We start from the raw sequence: 25,385 nt of genomic DNA on the forward strand, positions 1-25,385 counted from the left end.
CAGTCAAAAAGGCATAAACCACATTCAACTGAGCACTCAACAACAACTGAGCAATAAAATAAAAGGGACAAAATAAGAGCTCAGTCAGGTAATAAAAGTGCACAGATAATCATACACATGTTGGGCTTTTTTAATATTACAGCATATCACATTGTTTTATATAATATTATTTCATTTAAATAGGCGTCAAATATAGGAGTGTTTTTTAAGAAACAGTATTTATGTATAAAATATTTTTCTAAAAGTATTACATTTTCATTCCCAAATTCAATTTTTTTTTGTTTTCCGTTTGAAGACCAAATTTTATATTTTTATGTAAGAAGTTAATTAAACCTGCTGCAGCCTCCAGGTGACATCGACGACATGTTTCCAAACAACCGGGACGGAAGAGGAAGTGCTCGTCCAGCCTCGAGGCGTCACCTGACCGTCTCAGCTCTACACAGGAAGTGGGTTGGCGAATTCAACATGGCTGTTGTCTGCAAATAGAGGAGGGCTTGTCTTCAGCAATGAAATAGTCTGGGCTTTCTTAAATTATAGGACAATTGACTCAGTTCTGTGTGTTAGCTGGTGTTGACTGTTAGCCGGTCCGCCATGGCCCAATGTGTTCAGTCTGTCCAGGAGTTCGTCCAGGACTCGTTCGTCCCGATGGTGGCCGTCTTATGTAGCGAAGAAGCGGAGAGAATGACCCGCAAGAACAATCTGAATTTCGCCGAGCTGCTGAGGCCTTTCTGCAGGCTAACGTCCGAAGGTAAGGACGGCTGCTCGGTTCCCACCGTGTCCATTGACTGTCAGTCTCAGAGCTGTCACAAACTGAGCTGTAGTGAGCTAACTAGCTAGCATGGTTAGCCTGGGATGTGTCAGTTGACATTAGCTCCGCGCTAGCAGACGGCTAGCAGGCTGGACTGTGACTAAGCAGCAGGAGGAGACACGAAGGGCCGAGTGACACTTGACCATTCAGCACTGAGAGCTGCTCTCAGGCGAAAACTTTCAAGCAGCCGGCCAACCTTTAAGTTGATGCTGGATTATCCGACCGAACAACAAATAGCTGAAACAGTAAGGAAGCTAATTGGCTAATGCGCTTTAGTTGCAGTCAACACACGGAGTGTAACGTTACAGACGTTACTGCGCCTCGACTGGAAAGTGGACTAAAGCAGGGACAGTGACATTAAGGTGCATTAAAGACATTTTAAAGACTGTCTGCACCGGTGCTGGCCCCACAATGAACACACCGGTCTTTTCTATTAGTATTGTTGTGAGTTCGTTATGAATACAGTTTACTCTGGTACATACTGCCTCCAGGAAACACCCCCCCCAAAGATGAGGGTTAGGCCTGAAGAGTGATGATTGGTTAGGGTTTGTTTTGGATTAAGGTTAGGGTTGGAGTTAAAATGACGCCTTTTCACAGCAGGGTAAGTGTGCAGGTGGTGACAGGAGTAAACAGTGGCGAACCTTGACCCTGGACCCACCTCCACACATGCAGACTATTGGCAGATTTACAGATGTACCCTGAATGCATCACATGCGAGACATGAGTAGAGGCTACAGCATCAGTCAATCGATCATTCTGACTTTATTTGTATAGCACTTTTAATAAAAACAATGCAACACAAAGTGCTTTACAGAATTAAAAAAAAAAAAAAAAAATAACCCTACACACACACACACACACACACACACACACACACACACAGAAAAATAAATGACCAAGTAATAAATAAAAAACAATCGAAATAAGACAATGATAACAGGAACTTAGGAAATGCTATCATGAATCTCATAAATTTGCACTGAGGAAATACTCAGTCTGGAAAGCAAAGATAATGAAATGATGGAGTGATAAAGATAAAATAATAATTCTAAAACAGGAGATATATTAAAATGAGTGGGAATGTTTGGAAGTGAGTAAAACCAGAAATAAAAGTAGAAATAGAAGAGATGACCAGAAATAAAAATGAGCAATTAAAAGGGAAAATAATCCTGAAAATAATCATAGAATAAAAAGACAAACCGGTAAAACAGCTTAAAATAATAAATTAATAAATAAAATTCAATTAAAAGCCAGACTAAAATAGGTAAAATGTCTATAAGCAGTAATGTCTATATGGGAGGCTTAAGGTGCTTTTGTAGTTGTAATTGCAAAATGTGCCAATATGAGGGGCCATCAGGGGCTCCATTTCCCCTTGGGGTCTGCAAGCGTTTGCCTTTCCTGATGGTGCATCTATGGCAGTGAATGCAGTTGCTGCTGAAACCCGTGAAGTACGACAAAACAATACAAACCCATTTACTCGACTTGACTCTTGGCTGCTGCTGATAACCTGCTCTCCTCCTCGATACTTCCTGCACTCGTGGAGTAGGAGCTTCAGGGCTCGTCAGATTCGTTCATGTACCAGAGTCAGACAGTTACTGCGTACTTGTTAGTCTGTGGATATTACTACTGTTTTCCTGTATTTATCATCTCCAGGTCAAGTCCTAGTTTCTGCTTTTCTGTCGAGATCCAACAGACATAAAGAGTTGGTAGATTTTTGCTTATTTGCTGTAATAACACACATGTAGCATTAATACAATCACTTCTTGATTTCATTTATCAGCTTTATCTAACATTTTGTGAGTGAAGCATATTGTTTTACTTTCACTTTACCCTGAGTCAGCCGCTCCCTCCTGCCACCGTCCAGTCAGTGTCAGTTTTTATTCTGTCATTCAACAATCAGGACGGTGAACTGGATTCGACTGTTCAGGATCAGGATTTCAGCAGTAGTGTGGCCTAGTGCTCAATTTGGGATAAAAAAAATAGGTGCCACTTGTTTTCCAAACCAGCTGCCTGCATATTATACAACTGCAGCAAGTGGGGGCAAGCACTCCGTTCAACATTATTTATTATGGGGTAAAATCACTATTTTGTTAAACAAATGCTGAGTGTAATTGGAGAATTTTTGAGACTAATCTAAACCTGTCTGGTCTGACTGAAGCAGGCAACATTGAACGTCTCGCTGCTGCACATTGTGTTTTGTTTGAGCAGGAAATGGATATTTTTTTAACTTTGTTGAACAATCATAAATAAAAATGACATAAGGACAAGATTATTAAACAGAAGCCTTTAATAAAGTGATTCATTGAACACACTACAAGCTTTTCTTCTTCTCTTTCTTGTTCCCTTTAATGCACCAGTATCAGTTTCAAAGACTAAAAATGATGGCCTGTTAATAAGTTAATAAAATAAACCTCATTAGATTTAATGGAGGAATAATTAGTAAAATGGTACATGTTCATAAGAAAGAGAGATTGACTTATAAATGTACCCGCATCTTACCAAGATGTGAGAGATTACAGACATGACCAGAACAAGTGACATTGAAAAACCTTTGAGGGATAAAAACCAGTGGTTGATCCTTTGTGCTGCTGCAGCCTTTAAGTTATTCAATAGCAGCATTCATCTCAGACTCGTGTTGCAAGTTGCTTACTAGCGACCTAGTAAGATTGCCACTGTGACTTTTATGTGAAAGTGACCATGGTGCTCATTCAGACATGAGATTGGTCTCAGATTCAGGTGAGGTGATGTGTGTCTGTAAAGGGGCTACAGAATAAAATAACTTGAAGTGAGGTCACATGGAAATAATATCCACATTTTCAGCCCTGCAATGAATCATATTTCACAGGCTGTGAAAAATATGTTATATCAAATATCCTGAAAGCTTTACCAGAAAGAATATTATAAGTAAGTACTGAGTAAGTAGTTATACGTGCTGAGAATGAACATGAAAATGCCATTGTATGGATATTTATTCTCTACAGATGCTGTGAAGCTGTTATGTGCGGCTCTTTTAATGATACAATGAATAAAGAAAGGTTGTAACCTTAACTAAAGGTTATTCTGATTATAGCTCATCTATTGATGCTTTTTCTTTTAGTTAAATAACTTAAGTCTATAAAATTTCACTCTTTCTCACAGCCCAATATGACTTTTCTGAAATATTTAGAGAAAAGCAGCAAATCCTCACATTGGACAGCGGGAGACAGAAGTTGAGATTTTACTTGACAAATAACTTAAACAATTCAAAGTGTTTGAGTTTATTTTTTGACCTTGCACAACAGGATACTGTCCTGACTGTTCTTGTCTCCTCTAGGTCACATCCGGGACCCCAACAACCAGGTGCAGGTCGTGAAAAACCTGCGTATCTGTGTCAACAATGTGGTGACGAGCCCAAACGCGACGTCTGCTGCGCTGAGTCCCGCCCAGCGCCGGCTGCTGAATGAAGTGGTGTTATCCTGTCAGCCACAGGAGGGCGCTGCGACCAGTGTGATCACAGCGGGAGACTACGACCTCAACTTCAGTGGTAAGGACCGGAGCCGGACTGATCCTGGAATTTTAAGGGTCGATTCTGTATTTGAGGGTTTAGAAAATCGGATCATGTTAATCTTTCAACCAAAACACAAACAAACATTTAGTTATTAAAGATATATAGTTGAAAAACAAACATCAACTACAACACTAAACTTCACTGGAGTAATTATTGTTATTGTGATTATTATCGTTACTGTTGTTAGTAATTATAATAGTCCAGTAAGCAAGTATTCAGTGGGAGTTAGCTCTACAAACACAAATGTCATCAGGGCGTGCGACTCGTTTCCGTCGGCTGCTAAATAATTAATAATAAAAGCAATCCTAAACAAATTCCTTGATGCACACCACACTTCAGAATAACATACATTCACATGTATTGTACGTTTCCTGTTAATAAGAAAACGTTTGATCCGTGAAGCTGCCGATGGTTCGACGCCGTAACAGTTCATCGTGTTCAATCACAACTTCTGATCAATTCTATCAAACACTGAGCTGAAATATCAATTATTCTTCTCATCAGTTTCTCTCCAGTCACTGAGTTAATGCAGTAATCCGGGTGAACCGTTTAAAAATGCTTCTTACTGTAGAACAGTCCAGCTCAAATTAACAGTAAGACAATGAGTCAGAGAAGGAATCAAATCAAATGCTGTTTTCACCCCGTTTTTTTATATGCTACTAATAATTTCTCTAATATACTAATAATCACTTCTTTTGCTTTACCAACCTCTTAGAAAAAGCCCTTCTGTTTCCTCATGAGATCTGTACATTCACACACATTTTGAATTTTATTGCTGGAAAAATTCACTTCAATAATTTTCAGTTACTGTTGATCGAGTGAGAAACTGACTGACTGGTTCTGGTCTGGATCTGGACCCAGAGAGACTTCTATCCGGATTGCAAATAATTTCAGATTTAAATAATAATCGGTGACAAGCAGAGCTGTGTGGCTCCTTTAGTCTGTTTAGTCCTTAAGTTACAAGCAGTGTTTTAAAGATTAACACAAATACATCTTTATTCTCTGTACAACAAACGCAGTGAGGCCAGTATGAAGTCCAGTATGACCAGTCCACAGAGTCCCCTCTCCCAGTCCTCCACAGCTCCACAGTCTGGAAATGAGTATTCACTGAGGATACAATGGATTTTTAGAGAAACAAAAATCTGTTTCCAGAACAGGGATGTGTGTAGGAGTGAATGAAAGCAGCTGCTGAAACATTGTTAGACTGTGAACAAAAAGAGAAAGTGCTGGAAAATAATCAAGCAAATCCCTCTGTCAGCTGCAGCAGCTACGAGACGAGCCGAGCTTTTAGCAGAAGACGTGCAGCTACAGTCAAGAGTGCACCATGAACAGGCTTAGCAGTAGGTGAATCAACCGATACCAGAGATAATACCCAGCTTTAATGTTTGTGAGATCTCACCGTGCAGAGAGGAAGCAGGTCTATAAGATGTTTCAGACTGGTCTATAGTGTTGGTCTATCAGTCTGATGTCAGTCACACTGTTCAAAAACACAGACTGACTCATTTTAAGCCAAAAAGAGTTAAGACACCTTACCCCCAGACTAACTCAGGCCTCAGACCAACGTTACCGTGAGATTAGTTTGCTGTAGTTATAAATACAGACCATCCTCACTCCATCAACCTCGCCTGCTGAGAGACGGCGACGACTTCCTGCTGCAACGTAAGACGTCTGAGCAACGGCAGGATGTTTCACTCCGTCACCTCCAGACCAGAATTAATTATATCACACAGTTACTCATCTTTTGTTCTTCTGGCTTTGTGTTTCCAGCACATTACATTTGAAATAAAATAGTGGGAAATGTGATCTGCTGATCCACAGAGCAGAAGAGTGTAAAATAGAGCAGAAGTGAAATTTGAACTTTGACTATTAATTTGTTGAGATTCACTGACACTTTTCCATCTTTTCTCTGCTTTAAATTCAAACGACACAATCAGTGTTTTTCTCAGCGTTTTACACAACACCCTCTCCTTCTTCTCCTCCCTGATTTTTCTCTTGATCTTTACATCCTCATGTTGAATGAGGAGACCTTGCAGGAAATTGGATGTTACTAACATGACCTTGGCTCTCTGCTTCCACCTGTCAGATCACTCTCTTAAAGCTAGCCTCCCATGGTACAGTGCCTGGAGAGAAACACTGTTGGAAGTCAGCACCTCCCAGCACTGCTCAGGTATCAGCTCACCTCGTGGCTCGTGTGTGGATAGTCCTAGTCCTCTCAGCTCCACACCCGCCCTCACTCCTCTCCCTCTAGTTTCCAGTAGCTGCCATGTCTTGTGGGCGTCCCTCCTTTTTTTGTTGTAAGGTAGTGGGTGCTTTGTTTTGTATATATAGAGATTGCCAGAAATATGAAATAACAGGTTGTTTGTGACCTGTGGCCCACACATACTTCAGAGCAGGCGTACACCCGGTTTTCTAAACCGAACATAAGGTGATATATCTATCTCTTATAGAATAAAGTTGTTTGCCAACTGTATTAGTTTTTCTGTCAACTCAACTATCTAGAAAAGTTCAGTTAGAGGCATATTTACAAGCTTAATCTCAAATAATTGTTTATGAGTGCTGAATTTCATCATTTTTTCTGATGTTTAGTAATTATAACGATGCCGGCTTAAAGGTACTCTACATATGATAAATGATTAGAATATAACGAGGCGCTGGTTGTGTGTAACGACAGCTGTTCTGGTGCGGTTGGAGAAACCTCATCGATGCGACTCAGTCATTGAATTTGCACTTTGTTTATCGACAGGTCTAAAGAGAAGTTTTTAGGCTTAAGCTGTTATATATTATTGCGGAGCTCGGCGCACTTGCACCGGCCCCATCTCCACAATAATATATAATATATATTTGTGACATTTGTGGCGTAGAGGATGCTGTACCGGCTCACTGTGTCCAACATGAAGCAGGTGCAGTATTGGCATCGCATACATTTAATATTTGTGAAGCCATAACTCAATATGAGATATCTGTCATTTTACTAACAAAACCTCCTCCGTTACTCTTCAAATTATTATCATCAAATATAATTATTAGATAGAGAGTAGAGAGGACAGGAAAGGAAGTCTGAAGGATTTGAAAATCCTGGTTATCCTGGCATGCTGGTTAATCCCTCTTCCGATCCTTTGGACACAAGATGAATGGGCTGAAAGCAACACAGAGGCTGGTGTGTAATGTTGATGAAAACGTGACACAGCTACAGTCGCAGCAGTAACAGGCACGTGTCATTCAGATACAGTAACAGTGATCAGGCAGACAGGACGAAACCATACAGTATTAAACAATGGCTGATTATCTCATTTTGTCTTTGTTTCTAGCAACCACGCCCTGGTTCGAAACCTACAGGGAGAACTTCCTGCAAACGATGCCCGCCTCCGACCACGAGTTCCTCAATCACTACCTCGCCTGTATCCTTCCAACAGAAACACAAACAGCAGAACCTTTAACATCAAATCCCAAATGTCAAACGCCCTCACTATGGAAAGCTGAGAAAACATATAGTTTCGTATATATATAGATCTGATGATGTGAACTTTGAACTCTCTCACAACAGCGACGGTCTCTTGGCAACGAGACAAACGCAACAGTTTTGTCTTTCAGTATTTAACTTTCCACCGACTTTATTCTTCTCTGCTGTGGCAGAATAATGTGACCGTTACCTCGCGGCAAATGTCCGTTGCATGTTTACAGTCTGTTTCTGAAAACATTAGTTCCACCTGCATCGTGGAGACGTCTACGACCTGCAGGATGGTGCTGCTATCGTGACGTGAACGGGAAAAGCGCAAAGTAACAAATCTGTTTGTTTAATTAATGTAGACTATGTTGGCCACAAATACAGATGTGGAATTTATTTTAATCGAAAATATTTACAGTTGTAATCGTAGTATTTGTCAGAAACATCGATAATCAGTTTGATATTATTTTAAATTTGTTCAATAAAGTTTTACTGTACGTGGTGTTTGTGCGACACGATGGCCCCACGACAGACAACACTCGTTGCAAGATGTGATGCGTTTCCTGTAGATTCTGCACGTAACACTAATGATGATGAACGAGGATAATAACTATCATCAGTAGTCGTCGTCCTCTGCTCCCTCTGACCCTCCTGGCTCAGTGTACCTGCTCTCCTCTGATGGATCCACACGGGTCACAGTTGTGTCCTTGACCTCCTGGCTGGTGCAGGCCTGCTGGTGGTGTCCTCCACTGAGGCGGTGCCCGTGGAGCAGTTCCTCAAGCTTTCCCAGGAGCAGCACAGGATCCAGCACAGCGGAGAATACACCAACCCCAAGTGGTTTATCCCCAACACGCTGAAGTACTACGTCTTACTGCACGACATGAGCGAGGGGGATGAACAGAGGTACTGACAAGACGCTTCACTGGGCACATCTGGAGACATCTGCAGATCTGTGTTGTTGTTGTATAAAATACATGTATAAATTACACCATCTGAGGTTGTGTAACATCAGCAATGTTGCATTACTGAAATATGTTGTGTGTTATGATTTCTCTGTTAAAGAACTATGACGACTCGACTAATAGTAGTTTCTTTTTAAACACAAATAGTGTTGTGGTGGAGGAAGCTGTCGGTGTTTGATCAACTGTTGGTCTTCCTCTTCCAGGGCAGATGTGGTGTACGAGGACATGAAGCAGAGGTACGGTCCTCAGGGCTGCTATCTGTTGAAGATGAACTCTCGTACCTCCTCAGCTGAAGAAGACGAGCAGATCCCGGACCCCTGGAGTCAGTACCTGCACAGGAATAATCTGCAGAACCAGGTAAGCGCCGTAGCTTCCTCCACACGGTCCAGCATGTTTAGCTGCAGCAACAATAGAGTTAGTTAAAGGCCAATGGAGAGCCAGGACATCGGTGTGCAGTCTATTACATACATATTTATTTTGATATTTTATTTAATCAGAAATTTCAAGTTCGTCCATTTATAATAATACGCTGCCAAGTAAAAGCAGTTTCCTACGCAGGCTGTGTCAAAACATTCAGTGGCTTCAGAGTCCAGACAGAAATGTTTTAAAAACCAGTAACTGAAGCCTGTCTTCAGACCCTCCTGAGTGAGTTTGCACAGCTGGATTTGGGCAGTCAGTCCTGGGCTGCGGCTCCAGGGTTTGACTCCAGCGTTGTCTTGTTCGTGTGCTTCGATCACTGTTGTGCTGACGAGTGAACCGTTGCCCCAGTGTCAGGTTTCCTGCTCTCCGGATCACGTTTCCTCCCAGGACCTCTTCGTCATTTTGACTGATTGTGACTCAGTCCATTATTATTATTATCAAGAAATGGTTTTATACCCTGAGCTTTGACACAGTTTTATCATAGACAGAGAGAGAGATTTTATTTTATTTTATCAGTTAAAAAAACATAACGTTACAAGAATCGTAAAATGTTTAATATTACCACTGATTATCGGTCCATCCCTAGTCTGAATACTCTCTGAAGCTGCTGTACTTTACACTTGTTTAAATAAAGTTCCACATACAACGTCTGTGCTTCCGTCTCAGTCGCAGCAGTGACGACGGGGACGCATGAATCAGCCGGAGCTTCATTCTGTTGTGTGCACCATCAGAAGATGTGCCTTGTGTTAACATTGTGACGTCTGCTGCAGGATACGCTCGACGATCCGGCTGTGAACAGCGCCGCCGCGGAGAACAGTGTCGGTGCAGCTGAAGTGGACCTTCCACAGTCAATGGAGAAAGGTCAGTCAGTTCAGCAGGTTCTGTAAACGATCATCGCTGCCTCTAGATGCGACACAAGACCACCAGCAAAACCCACCACAACAAACAGTTCACCGGCCACAGCCCCGGCCTCCCCTGACGACAACAATAAATAAAACTGTGCTAACAACTTCTATTCTCTGCACTGAGTCCAAGATTCATTTTCCTCCAAAATACCAACAGCTCTTCTTGTGCTGCTGTGTTTGAATAAACATCTCATGTTTGTAGGTCTCGTCCCTCCTGTGCACCGAAACACCAAACAAACACACAACAAATTTCAAGGTCAGGAAACCAAACTGTCAGAGTGCTGATTGCACCGGTCGCTGCGCCGACACTAAAATGAATTAGGCCTCGTAACTAATATCTTGAGCAACACCTGAGAAGGCCGTGCAATACTTTTGATTTGACCTGATTGGCTGTCAGGTTCAGAGGCAGACAGATGTCAGATATCACTTGTCTTCCAGCAGCTAACCCAAACGTCCTGAGAATATAGTCTGTACAAAGTTACACTGTCAGGTTTGTTTACATCAGATCAGCTGTAGGCGGCATGCAGTGACAGAAATATGTTGCCATGGATACAGTGGGTTAACTTGTTTACATTTTGGAAAATAAAGTTTAGTGAATGATCTAATGATCTATCATATTTTGAGTCAAATCCTGTGCAGAGCTGTTTGGTTTCTGTGACAAATGAAAGCTCAGATAAATCAGGTGAAGACTAAAGCTCTCTGTGTTGTGTTTCCACCCTGTTTCCTACCAGACGGAGTTTCCAACAGCCTTGAGAGCCATCCTCTCCAGCTGGACGCGGAGAGCGGCTCGGGGAGCCTGCACGTCCTCGGCGCCGTGAACACTGACCTGAAGAAAGGTGCCAGAGATCCAGAGAGTACGGCGGGAGGAGCAGGGAGCCACGGGGCGTGTTTGACCCTGAATGACCATGACCACATCAGACAGTTCATCCAAGAGTTTACCTTCAGGGGCCTCCTGCCACACATAGAGAAGAACATCCGGCAGCTCAACGACCAGGTGCCACTCAACGTTTAAACTTCTGATTGTCTGCTCTCCAAACTTCAGAGATGTTTTCAATTACAACTTCTCCTGACGTCTGTTCAGTTATTACCAGATTGATTCAGATTGAGACTCAGAACAATAACAATAAATCTTTTGGTCCAACTGCAGCTGACTGTAACAGAGATGCACTCAAACAGAGAGCAGAACGGTTTCTGTTATGTAGCCTACCCTCGTTAATATGAATGAGGTGGATGACTTGTCAGTATAAGTCAGTGCAGCCCCACAGCAACATAAACCGCAGCCATTAAAATGATCCAGTAGTTGAATCAACACCTCTATAAAAACTGAACATTACAACCTTCACGACGGAGGATTTATCGCAGGGCTGTGTAGAAATAAATGATTTAGCCTGCTTCTCTGTCCACAGCTGGTCTCCAGGAAGGGTCTGAGCCGGTCTCTGTTCACCGCCACCAAGAAGTGGTTTGGCGGAGGGAAAGGTCCAGAGAAGAGCATCAGTGAACCAAAGAGCACGTGTGGCCTCCTGTAAGCTCGCCGCCGCTACACCCTCATCACACCTCATACGTATTTACACCATACATGCCGCAGCGCACTCAGGACGTATTCACCTTTTTCACATGTCGTCGTGTTGCTCTGTAAACGCTGCACATTGTTGGTTTGACATTTCTTGTCTCTGATGTCAGATATCCCCCAGAAGCCCCCGAGCTGCAGATCAGGAAGATGGCGGACCTGTGCTTCCTGGTTCAGCACTACGAGCTGGCCTACAGCTGCTACCACACCGCCAAGAAAGACTTCCTGTCAGACCAGGCCATGCTGTACGCTGCAGGAGCACTGGTGAGAACCCCCCCCCCCCACACACACCTTTATGATGTCATTCATTTTAAAGCTGAATCATAATCCTGACGTTTTATCCTCTCAACCTTTCCTTTGTGATCCGTCCCCGTCCTCTTCTGCAGGAAATGGCCGCAGTGTCGGCCTTTCTGCAGGCCGGAGCTGCCAGACCGTATCCAGCACACTACATGGACACTGCAATACAGACGTACAGAGACGTCTGCAAGTAAGTTTTGTTTTCTGTTTTTTTGAAAAAGACTCCTAGAGCTATAAAACTCTGACGCCCTTTTTGTTCCCAGACAAAAGTTTCAGATGCTTAATGTCTCTATTTTCATGATTTTGACCCCTGCGTGACCCCTCACCTGAGACCAGTTTTCTCATGAAGTTTTCTCTCTCAAATTCTCACGAAGCTTCCCCGCGATTTAAAACGTGTGACAGAATCTGGATGGTTATTGTATCGTGCGTAATCTCCGTCTCTGCAGGAACATGGTGCTGGCCGAGCGATGCGCTTTACTCAGCGCTGAGATTCTCAAGAGTCAGGGAAAATACTCCGAGGCTGCGACGCTGCTCATCAAGATGACCAGCGAGGTGAGGAAACCCGCCGTACTTTCATGAAAACAGGAAACACATTCACATCATACTGTGTGAAATGATTCTGCTTCTTCTGATTCTTTTCTTAATTTGACCTTGGTTTGACTTTCTGGTCCAGGACTCGGACCTGCGCAGCGCTCTGCTGTTGGAACAGGCCGCCCACTGCTTCATTAACATGCGTAACCCCATGGTGCGCAAGTTCGCCTTCCACATGATCCTGGCTGGTCATCGTTTCAGCAAAGCGGGACAGGTGAGAATTTCCTCCATCACTGATCTGTGAGGTCGGACTGTCTGGAGCTCTAAATGAGTTTACACCTGTGAGTCAGGTGATGTGTCTGTCTGTGAAGGGCACACCTAATAATTCTCGTAACCAGGTTTGTTTGTTTTTTTTCTTTGTTTCAGCCAAAGTTCGTCTTTAATCTGTAGCGAACTCTCACCGCACTGGTTTGTTTGTGTGGGCACAGAGATGCAGATCATGTGTCTGCTTCTGAAACACAGATCAGAATTGCGTACGTTCAATTCTTCCATCTTAAAGGAGCTATATGTAAGTTTTGCTATTGCTACATAGCTAACGTTAGCATTAACAGCTGTTTACTCACCAGCCTAGAAGAAACGTTGTGAGTTCAACATCGAAGTTCATTCATTTCCTCACCAACATCTGTCTCCAGAGGTGGAAACAAACGGCAATGTTAACTCTCCCGTCTTTTCTTCTACTGAAGTTAGCACGCTAACCAGCTAGCTCCGGCTTGACTTGTCACTTTCCGACAGCGACTCACTGTAGCCTCCGATCTGCCCTGAAGACGTGGCGCTGCTCAGAGTGTGTAAATATATTATAACCGATGACCGAAGCTCTCGACAAGCGACGATCACCGCCGCCTGCTCCTGGCAAGAAACTGTGCCGCAGAGAAAAACTCACAAATATCCTCTTTGATTATTACCCCACTTTCTTCTTTCTTACCATACTCACCTGCACATTAAGGTTCGGCCCGCTGACCCCGCTAAGCTAATAGACTTTATATACGAGTATGACATCATGAAAATACAAACTTCTTTGTTCCAGGCTCTGGGAAAGTTAAACAAAAATAAAAACCTTTGTGAATTAGAAATTCATAATTTTTTTTTTGGCCACTGGGACAAACTGGCTGTAAGGCTGAGGTGTGGAGCCATGGAGGCACCAAACACCTACATCAGGGTGGGTTCAGTGATCCATTATGAATAATAATAACATGTTCATTGTGCTCCTCTTCCTCTGTGTTTCCTGCTGTTGGTTGCGTTGTGAACTTCACACCCTCTTCTTTCTCCCTCTCTGCTTGTCGCTTCACTTAGCGGAGACATGCGCTGCGCTGCTACTGCCAGGCCATGCAGGTGTACAAGGAAAGGGGCTGGTCTTTGGCGGAAGACCACATCAACTTCACCATCGGCCGTCAGTCCTTCACACTCCGCCAACCAGAGAGCGCCGTCGTAGCCTTCAGACAGATCCTGACCAATGACAGCAGACAGACGGCCACGCAGCAGGGCGCCTTTCTCAGAGAGTATCTCTATGTTTATAAGGTAACTCACAGTGTCATCATTACCTGTCATTGCAGGATAGGCACTCGGTAATCACACATCTGAGTGAATAACAATGGCGTGGAGTTCCCCAAGGCTCCGTTCTCAAACCTTCACATCTACGTGCATCAGCTCAGAATAAGAAGACAGTAAAATAACTAGTGTCAAACCAGCTCCAACGCCACACAGTCCTGCACACGTCTGTCTGGCTCTTATAGAAAAGTAAAAAGGAAACAGGAAGTAGATTTGAGACGTCAGGGAATGTCACCATTCCTTTATATTGAACAGCATCACAACATGATGGTACGTGAATCCCAGAATACATCAGATCTTTCACAGTAACAAAAAAAACCAGCAGCAGCTCTCAGGTAGACGATGAGGACACTCTCACAGGAAGTGGAACAGGAAGGTCGTCCAGTGAGTGATTGAGTGTAGAAATAAGAATGACGTGTGTGTGTGTGTGTGTGTGTGTGTGTGTGTGTCTTTCTTTCAGAATGTGATGGGGGGAAATGAAGTCAGCCTCCCCCAGCTGCCTCTGCCCTGCATCCACAGCTCGGCCACGAGGGTTTACTTCGGACACGAGCGCCGCCTGGCAGAAGGTAACACGCCGATGAATCATTTCTGATCCAAGCTCCATTTCATCCCAACACAGGAGGGTGACCGGTCCTCGTCAGGCCTGATCCACCAGATCTGGATTATTATAATATATAAACTGTGCCAAACTACAAACTCATAGATGTCAACACCATAAATATGTTTGATATATATATATATATCTATATCTATATACCCATGTGTGATGAGCGACGTTCCTCACAGTCGACTCTTTCTCGTAGCTTCGTACTTCGCCCCAAGTTTCACCTTTTTGTTCAAATATCTTCAAAAGTATCTCAGACTTTATTAACACTCCAGAACCTTTGCTTGTTATTGTCGGTGTGAATTAAAAATCTAAAATCTGAGAGGGAAGATAAAAGGCCGGGCTCCTTTATCTGAGTTATGTTTCCACTCTTAGATTCAGATTAATCTTCTCTCCTTTATTTATTATTTAGCACTCACACATTTATTTTGCGTAAATATTTAATAATTTCTTTCATTTATTTATTTATTTATTTTTTTTATGCCTTTTTCTTTTTCAGTTGTTTATCTTGGATAACGTTCAAATCCTTATACCTTTTATATCACCTGTTTTAAACCTGTGAATGTACATTATCTGGTTATTAGCTCTGGTACGACAGTTTACTGCTTGCGTAACTTTCCTTGGCTCAATAAAACATATTTGATAAATAAAAGTATGAAATTTAACGTGGTGAACTCAAACCCTGTGATATAGTCTGTTTTTCAAAATAACATGTATGTGTTACAGGTGACGTCTGACCGACATATTATATAATATACTTATTTATGAACAGTGATGTGTTACTGTTGAGCAAAGGTTTACTCCACAACGATTAACCACCAGTGTTTGATTCTAATTATCTGATACGTGCAGGGGAGAAACAGGCAGCCACTCATGTGTCTCTGGACCAGGAGTATGACCAGGATTTGGCGACGATGTGGTGCCACCTGGAGGAGCAGCTCGTGGCCGCCGCCAACCGAGGGACTGTCCCAGTGAACTTCCAGCCCACCCAGAGCTGCCTGAACAGCCAGACGGACAACCTGCGCCACCCACTGGCTGTGGTGGAGGGTAAGAGCAAATCAGGAATCACACAGAGCAGCAGTAGAGATCCGAACAGGAAGTGTGGGGGAGAGAGAGGTTATGTGGTCTGCATCTTGGCCATTAGACTAGACCAGGACGCCGCTCTGTTGTCAGACGTCCATCCTGTCGCTGCTCAGTATACAGCGCCTCTCTCTGTCCCTGCAGAGCCAATCATAGTGGAGGTGACATTCAGGAACCCTCTGAAGGTTTCTCTGGCTCTGTCCAACCTCTCCCTCCTCTGGAGGTTCACCGCCGATGCTGCGTCTCCATCAACGGAGAAGACGACTGAAGAGCTGGAAGGAGAGGCCGTCACCAATGAGGAGACCCTCGCTCGAGGGGTGGGCAACCTGAGCACATTTCTTTTTAGATTATTATGATGTTTTTATTATTCAGTTCCAAGGATGGATGCAATAAAAACCCAAAACTAAGGTTTCCATGATCTCTTCAACACCTCTTTCCTCTTGCAGATGACTCAGAAAGACGACATTGTCACCACGGAGACCATCCTCGATTTTCACATGGGTCCGGAGGAGACCAAAACGGTAAGACGCTCTCACGACTCTCTGAGGGTCGACTGTGCAGTTTACCTGTTGTGTCACCTGAACATCTGCACGCATCGTAAATCACACACTACGGCGTCTCTGTCGGTTTGAGTTTAAACGAGCATAATGATCATCTGTAGTTACATGAAGCAGCTCAGTAATCAGGTTTCACTTCTGCCTTGAACTTATTTTGGAAACATAATTTAATTATTATTAAATCCTTTATTTAAACAGGTCGTCTCGTTGACATCAGGAAATCTTGAAGAGAAATGTGTACAAAAATAGACATTTACAGTTTATAGATAGACAGACACATAAATTCATGGGGATTAAAATAGACACAGATAATTCACACAGACACATTATAGATTTTATATTTAAAAGCAGCATGTGCAAGTATTATTGTAGACAAAAAAGTACAACCAGTGTTGTGCCAGTTCACACTTAAAAAGAACTAGTTCAAAGTTCAGTTCACACAGATGAAAATGAACTTCCGATTTTTTTTTGTTTTTTAAATAAATATGCTACTACTGTTTTTCAATAGAAACTCCTTCTACCCAACCATCACCAGCCCCAAATCATTTCCTCTCTGAAACTAAATGAATTATTATAAACCACTGAAGAATCACAGAGATGCGTCACATCTAAAATCCATATATAAATATAAGTCTTTAAGTCTCTAATATGAGTCTTCACTTCGACGTCTGCACATGTTGGCTATGAAACTGCATAAAAAACATTAGAATTGACAAAATTAAAATTTCAAATCCTTCTGTAGTTCATGAGAGACAAAAATGTAGTCATGATGTCACTGTGACCTTTGATCTCAGGCTCGACTCAGGCTGCTGCCACACAGAACCGGACAGCTGAACATTGTCGGTGTGGTGTACAACCTGGCTGAAGCGTCCTCTGGAGAGACGGCTCCCAGCACTGACGGTAACACAGAGACCAAGTGTCGGCTTTAAACTGAGTGGGAGATACAGCCTTTATCACACACAGAGCCCAGAGTTTAAGGGCTCAGAAGTGATTGGACACATCTAATTTTAAATGAATTTTAATTTTATTTTAATTAATTCAGTTTTAATTGTATTTTTACTTTAATTTTAATTATTTTATTTTATTTAAATTAATTCAATTTTAATTATATTTTTTGCTTTTATTTTTACTTTATTTCATTTTGATTTTAATTTTAATTATTTAATTTAATTTAATTTTAAATTAATTCATTTTTTGTTTTGTTTTAATTCATTAAATTAAAGTTTTGTTTTGTTTCATATTTTATTTAAAAAAAACATTTTTTTTTTTATTGAATGTGCTTGAAGCTCAGAACCTGAATGTGGCTGAATTTACATTTTCTTTTCTTTTGTGTTTGAAAAACCATTCATGACTTAAAGTAAAAAAACCCAGTGACAGATGTTTCTGGATGGTTTGTCTCTTGCTGCCGCGCTCACACACACTGTGGATCTTCTTCCCGCCTTCAGGCCAGCAGAGCGTGAATTTGATGGTGGTTCGTGGAAAACAGGACCTGAATATCCGCGGCCCGCGACTCAACCAGACCAAAGAGGACAAGATGTTGGTCCGACACGGTCCTGATCGACGCCTGGACCCCTTCATAACACCATCCATGCCCCTGATGGAGGTACAACTGACTCACTGACTGTAGAGACATTAACCCCACCCAGAGCTAACAGAGTCTGACCAATCTAAAGACTGTTCATGCTCAAATCAGTTTTAATTTCAATTAATGTTGAGTATCTACTGATATTTTCCTACAAAATACACCTGTCCGGCTCACACTTTTCCCTCTTTACAATAAGTTAATGCTGCTGAAACTACAACTCCATGTCACAAAAACCAATCACTTCCTGTACATCAAAGATGGAGCAAAGCCTCTGCCCACAAGGCCTGAAGAAGAAGTGTTACAGACCGCACTGTGCTTCAGGACAAAAGACAGAGCAGCAAGGAAGGAAAGCAGGAGGAAATAGTGATAATAAGTTGTAATAAACACAAGAACAAATAAAATACAAACTACACAAGTGCAAGTCTGAACATGTGGGTCTGATGGGAAACGTGTCAGTCACCACATTTTACCTAAAAAGCAGAATTCAGTCATTCACAGCTTGTAACATGTTTTATAACCATTTATTTTCTCTGGACAAATTCTTCTGTGGCACTGAAACAAAATGCAAGTTATTCCAGTGTGTGTGTGTGTGTGTGTGTGTGTGTGTGTGTCAGGTCTTCTTCCTGCAGTTTCCCACGGCTCTGCTGTGTGGTGAGATCAGGAAGGCCTACGTTGAGTTCTGTAACGTCAGCAGCGTCGCGTTGTGCGGCCTGCGCGTGGCGTCCACACACCCTGATTTCTTCACCTTCGGCAGCCAGGCCACAACGCCCGTCACGCCGCTGAGCCCGAACTCCGCTGAGAGCTGCTCGGCCTATAAAACTTTGGCCACCACCCCCCAGATGGGCTCGGTGGCGACCGAGATGCTGGTCTCAGCTGAGGATTTCAGCCAGCTGTCCAGCGTGATGGAGATCCCCATAGAGGGCGACACACTGCAGCCGGGGGAGTCCACCCAGCTGCCTCTCTGGCTCAGAGGACCGGACAGGGAGGGAGTCCATGAGATCAACTTCCTGTTCTACTACGAGAGCGCAGAGAAAGGAATCAAAATCAGGTGAGAATAGAAGTGGAATTAAGTTTAAGGCATACGTAGTAAGATTTTAAAATTGTTTAAATCACGGCACATGTTTTCAGACAGTCTCTCCTGGGAGACATTTATACTGTCGCACTTGTTTGTTCACATGAAAAGTGTAGAAAGAAAACTCCAGAGAGAAACTGACTCTATCAGTAATAATGGACCAGCGTCTGTTTGCTTTTTAGAAGTATTTAAGCAGACTCTTATTGTGAAAGTGCCGTTACAATATTATAGTTTCTTATGTTATAGTTTAGTTCCATTGGCTCTCTCCTCCATGTTTCCTGTTTCTACTATAAAATAAAAGCAAAAGCTGAAAATGACCTTTGGAAAACATTTTAGCAGGAAAAAAAAGAAGCTGTTTGCAAACGTATCTAATCAGATTATGACTAATGTCTGGATTTTATCATCATAAATTTGATGCAGAAGTTCTATTACAAAGTAATTAGTGATAAAATGGTGGCGAGGTCTGTTTATCATGTGTAGACGACCCAGCTCCATCATCTCTCACTGTCTCTCTCTTCATGTGAAGTCATCGGGTGTTACGCCACACGGTGTTCATCTGTGCCAGTCGCTCTCTGAGTGTGCAGGCGTCGGCCTCCCGCAGCAGCGTCCCTCCACATCACAGCCTGGACGACAAGGGCAGCGGCGGGACGCTGGTCTTCATCGACGTGGAGAACATCAACGCGGTGAGATACACAGGACGCCACACACTTTTCTTTGTCATCGTTTGGACTTTGTTTGAACTCGCCTCCTCTCGCCTCGCAGAGTGAGTCCGGCGTGCGTGAGTTTCACATTGTCCAGGTGTCCAGCAGCAGCCAACACTGGCGCCTCCACAAGTGCATCAACCCATCCAGGGATAAAGGTGAGTCACTATGTGTTTTTATTCTTTTATACATTCATATGTAAGTGCACGAGTGGTGAACACAGCTGCAGTCTCCATTTTAACAAAAGCTTATCACTGTATCCGGACCGCAGATAAAAACAAAACACAGCCAGCCTTCCTCTCGTGTCGTATCGTGAACATCAGGAGCGAGGAAGATTTTCCCAGTGTCCCGTCCGTCCCTGACTCATTTCTAAAACACAGAGCCCAAAACAAAAAGCTCTAAACTAACGTGGAAATGATCGACACTTGACTGAACTGCAGTTGTGGCTGTGGCTTATAGTTCAGACAGGTGGAGTCTGTGAGTGGCCACCGCTCTGTCCTTTAGTAACCTCCACAGAAACCCTGCAAAACGACCTTAGTAAGTTCCATAACGCATGTACGGTTAAGTGAATTTAAATGAGGTCTCTGAACTTTCACACCACATCTCATAGTCTTCATCAATGAGTGGAACAAACCCAAGTGTCATGTTGGAGTTGTTGGACGTTCTCTGTATCGATCGCTGCTTCTCTCTGTCTCCAGACTGTAAACTCACCAGCAGAGAAAGAGCCAAGCTGTGTTTCAGGGCCACACGATGCAAACCCCACCAAGGTAAATCACACAGAGACAAAACACAACCCCCACCAGTCGGCTGTAGATTCACCGGGTTCAACAAGCACTGATTTGACTGTCCTGTCTGTTTGTAGCTACCTCGGGCGCCGTGCAGAAATACACGTTTGCAGACCTGAATCTGGGAAACGAACGGGTAAATTTAACACGTTGATATTAGAGAAAGGAGAAGTTGAAATGCTGTTATCAGTTTAATTTGTTCTCATAGTTCCTTTGGTGCTCAGAGCTACAGTTAACTCATTACCATCTCTGTAGATGAACACATGATGATTCTGTGAAAAGCACTTAAACCTGCAATAACTGATTTTTAGCTCTGACTTTTAGCTTCTTCTTCTTCCTGTGTGTTTTCCTGCTCTCTGCCCTCCCCTCATCTCTTCTTCTACTGTCTCGCTGCAGATCATCAGTTCCTCCACACCCTGCGGAGATTTCTTCTTCCGCTGCTGCCGGACCGCGGAGTCTCAGCGAGCGGATGTGGCGTCGTCCAGGACGTCGTCCAGCAGCAAGAGTCAGGGCGCCGTCCCCTCGGAGAACAGAGCCTCCGACATCACCAACATCGTCAAGAAGTGTAACGAGCTGGACCTCAACATCATCGTCATCTGGAAGGTGCGTGACCACGGCCAGATGACGACCGACCCCTTGACACTTTTCAGGCTCAGTGAAGCCAGAAATAATTTTAATTTAATTTTTTGTTTTTACTCTATCATTCTCGTTATACTCGGGTCATCAGCCATCAGAGGTGGTGAATCACAGATGTAACTAGTCCTGTGTAAACGTCTCCTGTGTGTGACTGTTTGTCACATGATCTACATTTGAATATTTTGTTCACACGCTTCACTGAAGCTCTGAATGAACAGTTAGTGCTGCAGGTGACAGTGTGTGATCTGTGGGTCTGTACAGGCTTACGTGGTGGAGGACAACAAACAGCTGATCCTGGAGGGCCAGCTCCACGTGGCGCTGCAGACCATTGGCAAGGAGGCCACTTCTCTGACTCCCAAAGAGGTCAGGAGCCGCACGCACACACACACACACACACATACACACACACACACACACATACACACACACACACACTGCAACTCGGTGAACCTGCTTTCGTGTCCAACGTTCAGCATCACATGTATTTCCTCTAAATAAATAAATAAATAAAAAGCTGAAAGCTGACGTGGGATCAACACTGGACACCGCACCAAGATAAAACCATGAAATGACTTCAGGAATAAGCCAGAGGTCAGAGGTCACCATCCTTACGGTCTGTGCAATATACAAATATGTGATGAAGCAGCAGGTACAAACGCTGGATGGTGAGAAAACAAAGAAAACTCAGTAACTAATGAGAGATGAGGCTGAGCCGTACAGAGAAATGTGGGCTCACTATTTGGCAAGCGACAGGTCACTGTTGCCGTTTTTATCTAATGTGTTATAACAGCTTATAATTGTTAACTGATTTGTTAACAAGTTAATTAATAAACTAGTTATAAACCATTCTTAAATCCTTTATAAGGGTCGTCATTTTATTATTTGTATCCTATATTTAGTTACACAGGAGTGACTGCTGTTACTGTGACAGTCGTGAGGGAGGCAGCAGAGGAACATTTTATTTCTATTGTAAGGAATCCATTCAAAAAAAAAAAAACTGTAGATATTGATGTTATAGAGTGTTATTGATCGTGTCAGGAGTGGAGACACACGTTCGCTTCACTGCGTTTCAGGCGAGTGAGACAAAATTTGACCCTTTATGTTTTCGATATTCTGCCGGTACAGTGAAATCCTCACATACAGAGGCAGCTTCAGACTCTAAAGCTGATGTGCTGCTTCATCTCTCAGTATGGATTCAAAGCTGATTGGACGAGGTTCAGAGCGAGTGTTTGTGTGTGTTTTTGTTCCAGGAAGCTCAGGAGATGGTTCTGCTCAAGTTTAAATCAGAGCTGCCTCTTCCTGTCGCCGTGCCGTCTGCAGAGCTGTCCCAGCTCATCAAGACCAACCTGCACTACCCCGAGACCTACACACACACGTTTGTCCAGGATAGGTGAGACACACACACACACACACACACACACACACACGGATGTGAAATGTCAGTACTAGTCAAAAGTACATCAGAACCCGCCCATACGTTTATTTTGAGTATTTCCTAAATCGTAGAACTGAAGACATCACAACAATGAAATAACACGTGTTGAATCATGTAGTGTTTAAAAAAATATTTTTAATATATTTCATATATTAGCAGCCTCCATTTACCTTGATGACAGCTTCATGAGGTGGTCACCTGGAATAATAGTGTTGGTGAACAGTTGTCCTCAGCATCGTTAATGACTCTAACTCTAATGATGTGGCCGTGATTAAAGAATATAACATAAGACGACACTAAGAAACGAAACATGATCAATACATTTGATGAGGTTTGTTCGTCGACTTGGACCCAGTTCTTAACTTTGGCCGCTCTGGTTGAGTTTGACACGCCTGTCTCGGAGGAGGCGGACAGTGGCGCTGACCTCACCTCTTGAATGTGGCATCTGAAAACCACCTTGAGGAAATTTGTTTAGATTTGGCACAAACATTCACCTGGACTCAAAGATGAACTGATTACAATTTGGTGGACAAAGGTCAAAGGTCACAGTGATCTCACGTTCTACTTTCTCTTCGTTTCTAGTCTCTGTCTGGTTCCAGTCACTCTGACTTTGTCCAACTGCTCGTTGGCGCACGTGGACGTCATCATTGACTTGCGGCACAAAAGCACAAGGTGAGTTTCTTGAGGTCACGTGTTTTACTGTATGTGTCATGTGATATCCCTCCTGAGACATGACAGGAGTTAGTAAATATGGAGAGGAGGAATTTAGTGTCACACCTCTGTGACCTGCAGGGACTTGCATGCATGGGTGGAATTCCCATAATGCAACTGGATCTCACTTTTTCATTTGACCCCAGCTGCTGTAAACACCCACGTCTTTAAACTCCACCTTCAGTTTATTTTATAAATGTGTAAACAAAATGTTCCCCCTAAAAAGAGGTGATTCTGCTTTTTCTTTTCTTTGCTTTTAAATAAAGTTCATATATTTCAGAGACTGAATTCAAATGTGAAGCTGTAAAGTTCCAGTTGAGGAAGAGCCTTTGTGAATCCAGTGAAGTGTTCACAGTGAAGGCATGTTGCTGTCTGACAGAGGATGTGAGGACTTGTTTTTGACAGACAGTTGAATACAATTTTATTTTTCAGTAGATCAGTTTATTGAACGAGGTAAGGTCCCACTGCGACCTGGCCGAGGCAGCCGCATCAGCAACAGTTATACGATACAATCACCGTTAAATAGTGGCTTCATATTAAAAAGACTGTTTTCTCCTTCCCTCTAATGCCCTTTCCAGCCCAGAGTCTCTGGATGTCCACAACTCGTTCACCTGGGTGGGTCAGAGCCAGTACAAGCTGCAGCTGAAGCCCGAGGAGGTGCTGTGTCTGACCCTGCGAGCCTGTTTCCTCCAGGCAGGAGTCTACAACCTGAACACGCCGCGGGTCTTTGCCAAACCGGCCAAGCAGGGGACCATGTGTGAGACGAGTCAGCAGACGGCGAGTCCCGCTCTCATCATCATCAACAATGCCTGAGAGGAGCGCCGCGGCCTGTAGAGAGGAGGGTCAGGACGCCGTGGACACACAAACCAATGACCAGAGTCCACCAGCGACTCTGTGCACGACCACGCTCGGTCTTCTTGAATAAAACTGGACAGAGGTTTTGTAATAATTAGTATAATAGAAAAAATGTTTATTTAAAACAAACAGCTACAGTTTCCAGAGACTGATGAGCTGACGTTACAGGTGAAGTGGTCAGACAGTTCATGGACCTCAGAAATATCAAGTTTCATCCGCCAAGCATCAAAGAGTCTCACTCGCACGTTAGCCGTCGTCTCACAGTTTTACCCTCCTACCATCCAGCCTCCATACCTCTGCTGCCTCCACCCGCCCCGCTCCACCCACCTGTCACCAGCATCTCAAACACAGGATGTTGACTCTGATCTAAAACCTTGAAGCAAAGTCAGAGACAAACTGCTGCACCTGTTGTGTGCAGGGTGTGTGTGTGTGTGTGTGTGTGTGTGTGTGTGTGTGTGTCCACGTCGAGTGCTCATTTCACCGACGCCATCATTCTTTAGGTCTGTATCTGCAAATACTCTGAACTCTAGAGAAATCAGACGTCAAACTCCCGAATGGACTGAGCAGTAGTGTTGACATGTCTCTCACTGTGACATCCTAACAAGCTGTTTACATCCTGAACATCGTTCATCTCACCACCCAGCCTCCTTTTCATCGAGCCCACAGCCCCGACGCCTGCAGCGTCTCCACCCAGCGGTCTCTGTGTGACCGTCACTCTGTCAGGACAACACACCACCGTGTCCTCATGTGCACGCTGTTGATTTTCTAAATTCCAGCCAATCCAATCACTCCCTCCCTCCCTCCCTCCCCCCCTCCCCCCCCCTCCCCCCAGTCTGTTTAACCTCACTGTATTGTGATTGAGCTCTTGTATGCATCGACTTGACAGCTTTTCTGAAAATTATGTATTATATTTATATAACAAAGTGGATGTAAATAGAAAATAAAAATGTAACTAATGATACTGTATGTATTGTGAGAGACTGATCTCTGGAGAGGGAAAAATAAATGGTCATTTATAGATACAGAGTAATGTGACAGTTTCAGATCTTATATAAAAATATAAAGAATAAGATGCTGGTAAAAAAAAAACCCTGTTCTGTCAGGTTGAAGCTCACAGCATTGCAGGTCTAGAAGTCATTAAAAGTTTTTTTTTTTTTTAACTAAGCAAACTAAAGTTTTGGTAAGTCAGTAAAGTCATCATATACTTTGTTCATGACAAGAGATCTCCACAAGTCTGGTTTATCTTTGGGAGCAATTTCACCTGAAGGTTCCACGTT

At 43.3% G+C, this 25,385-nt stretch overlaps 1 protein-coding gene across 2 annotated transcripts; it reads left to right on the forward strand.

The window, feature by feature from the left end:
• Positions 1 to 75: 75 nt before the first annotated feature.
• Positions 76 to 25,134, forward strand: trappc8 (trafficking protein particle complex subunit 8). Of its 2 annotated transcripts, XM_056378312.1 has the most exons (30): positions 76 to 748; positions 4,122 to 4,331; positions 6,439 to 6,522; positions 7,664 to 7,753; positions 8,529 to 8,703; positions 8,966 to 9,119; positions 9,953 to 10,043; positions 10,819 to 11,081; positions 11,494 to 11,609; positions 11,768 to 11,918; positions 12,041 to 12,141; positions 12,398 to 12,503; positions 12,625 to 12,756; positions 13,833 to 14,057; positions 14,548 to 14,653; positions 15,544 to 15,738; positions 15,916 to 16,088; positions 16,218 to 16,292; positions 17,123 to 17,228; positions 17,774 to 17,931; positions 18,528 to 18,961; positions 19,512 to 19,668; positions 19,748 to 19,844; positions 20,385 to 20,453; positions 20,549 to 20,607; positions 20,868 to 21,074; positions 21,369 to 21,470; positions 22,358 to 22,497; positions 23,125 to 23,214; positions 23,832 to 25,134. In XM_056378312.1, exons 1-30 carry the CDS (start codon positions 592 to 594, stop codon positions 24,064 to 24,066), a joined length of 4,458 nt encoding a protein of 1,485 aa, XP_056234287.1. In that variant the 5' UTR covers positions 76 to 591; the 3' UTR covers positions 24,067 to 25,134. The 2 variants fall into 2 exon arrangements, with proteins under 2 accessions (XP_056234287.1, XP_056234288.1); XM_056378313.1 differs by lacking the exon at positions 6,439 to 6,522 and having other exon boundaries at positions 82 to 748.
• The last annotated feature ends 251 nt before the right edge of the window (positions 25,135 to 25,385 follow it).

This window comes from Seriola aureovittata, chromosome 6, assembly GCF_021018895.1.
Source record: "Seriola aureovittata isolate HTS-2021-v1 ecotype China chromosome 6, ASM2101889v1, whole genome shotgun sequence".
Classification (NCBI taxonomy): domain Eukaryota; kingdom Metazoa; phylum Chordata; class Actinopteri; order Carangiformes; family Carangidae; genus Seriola; species Seriola aureovittata.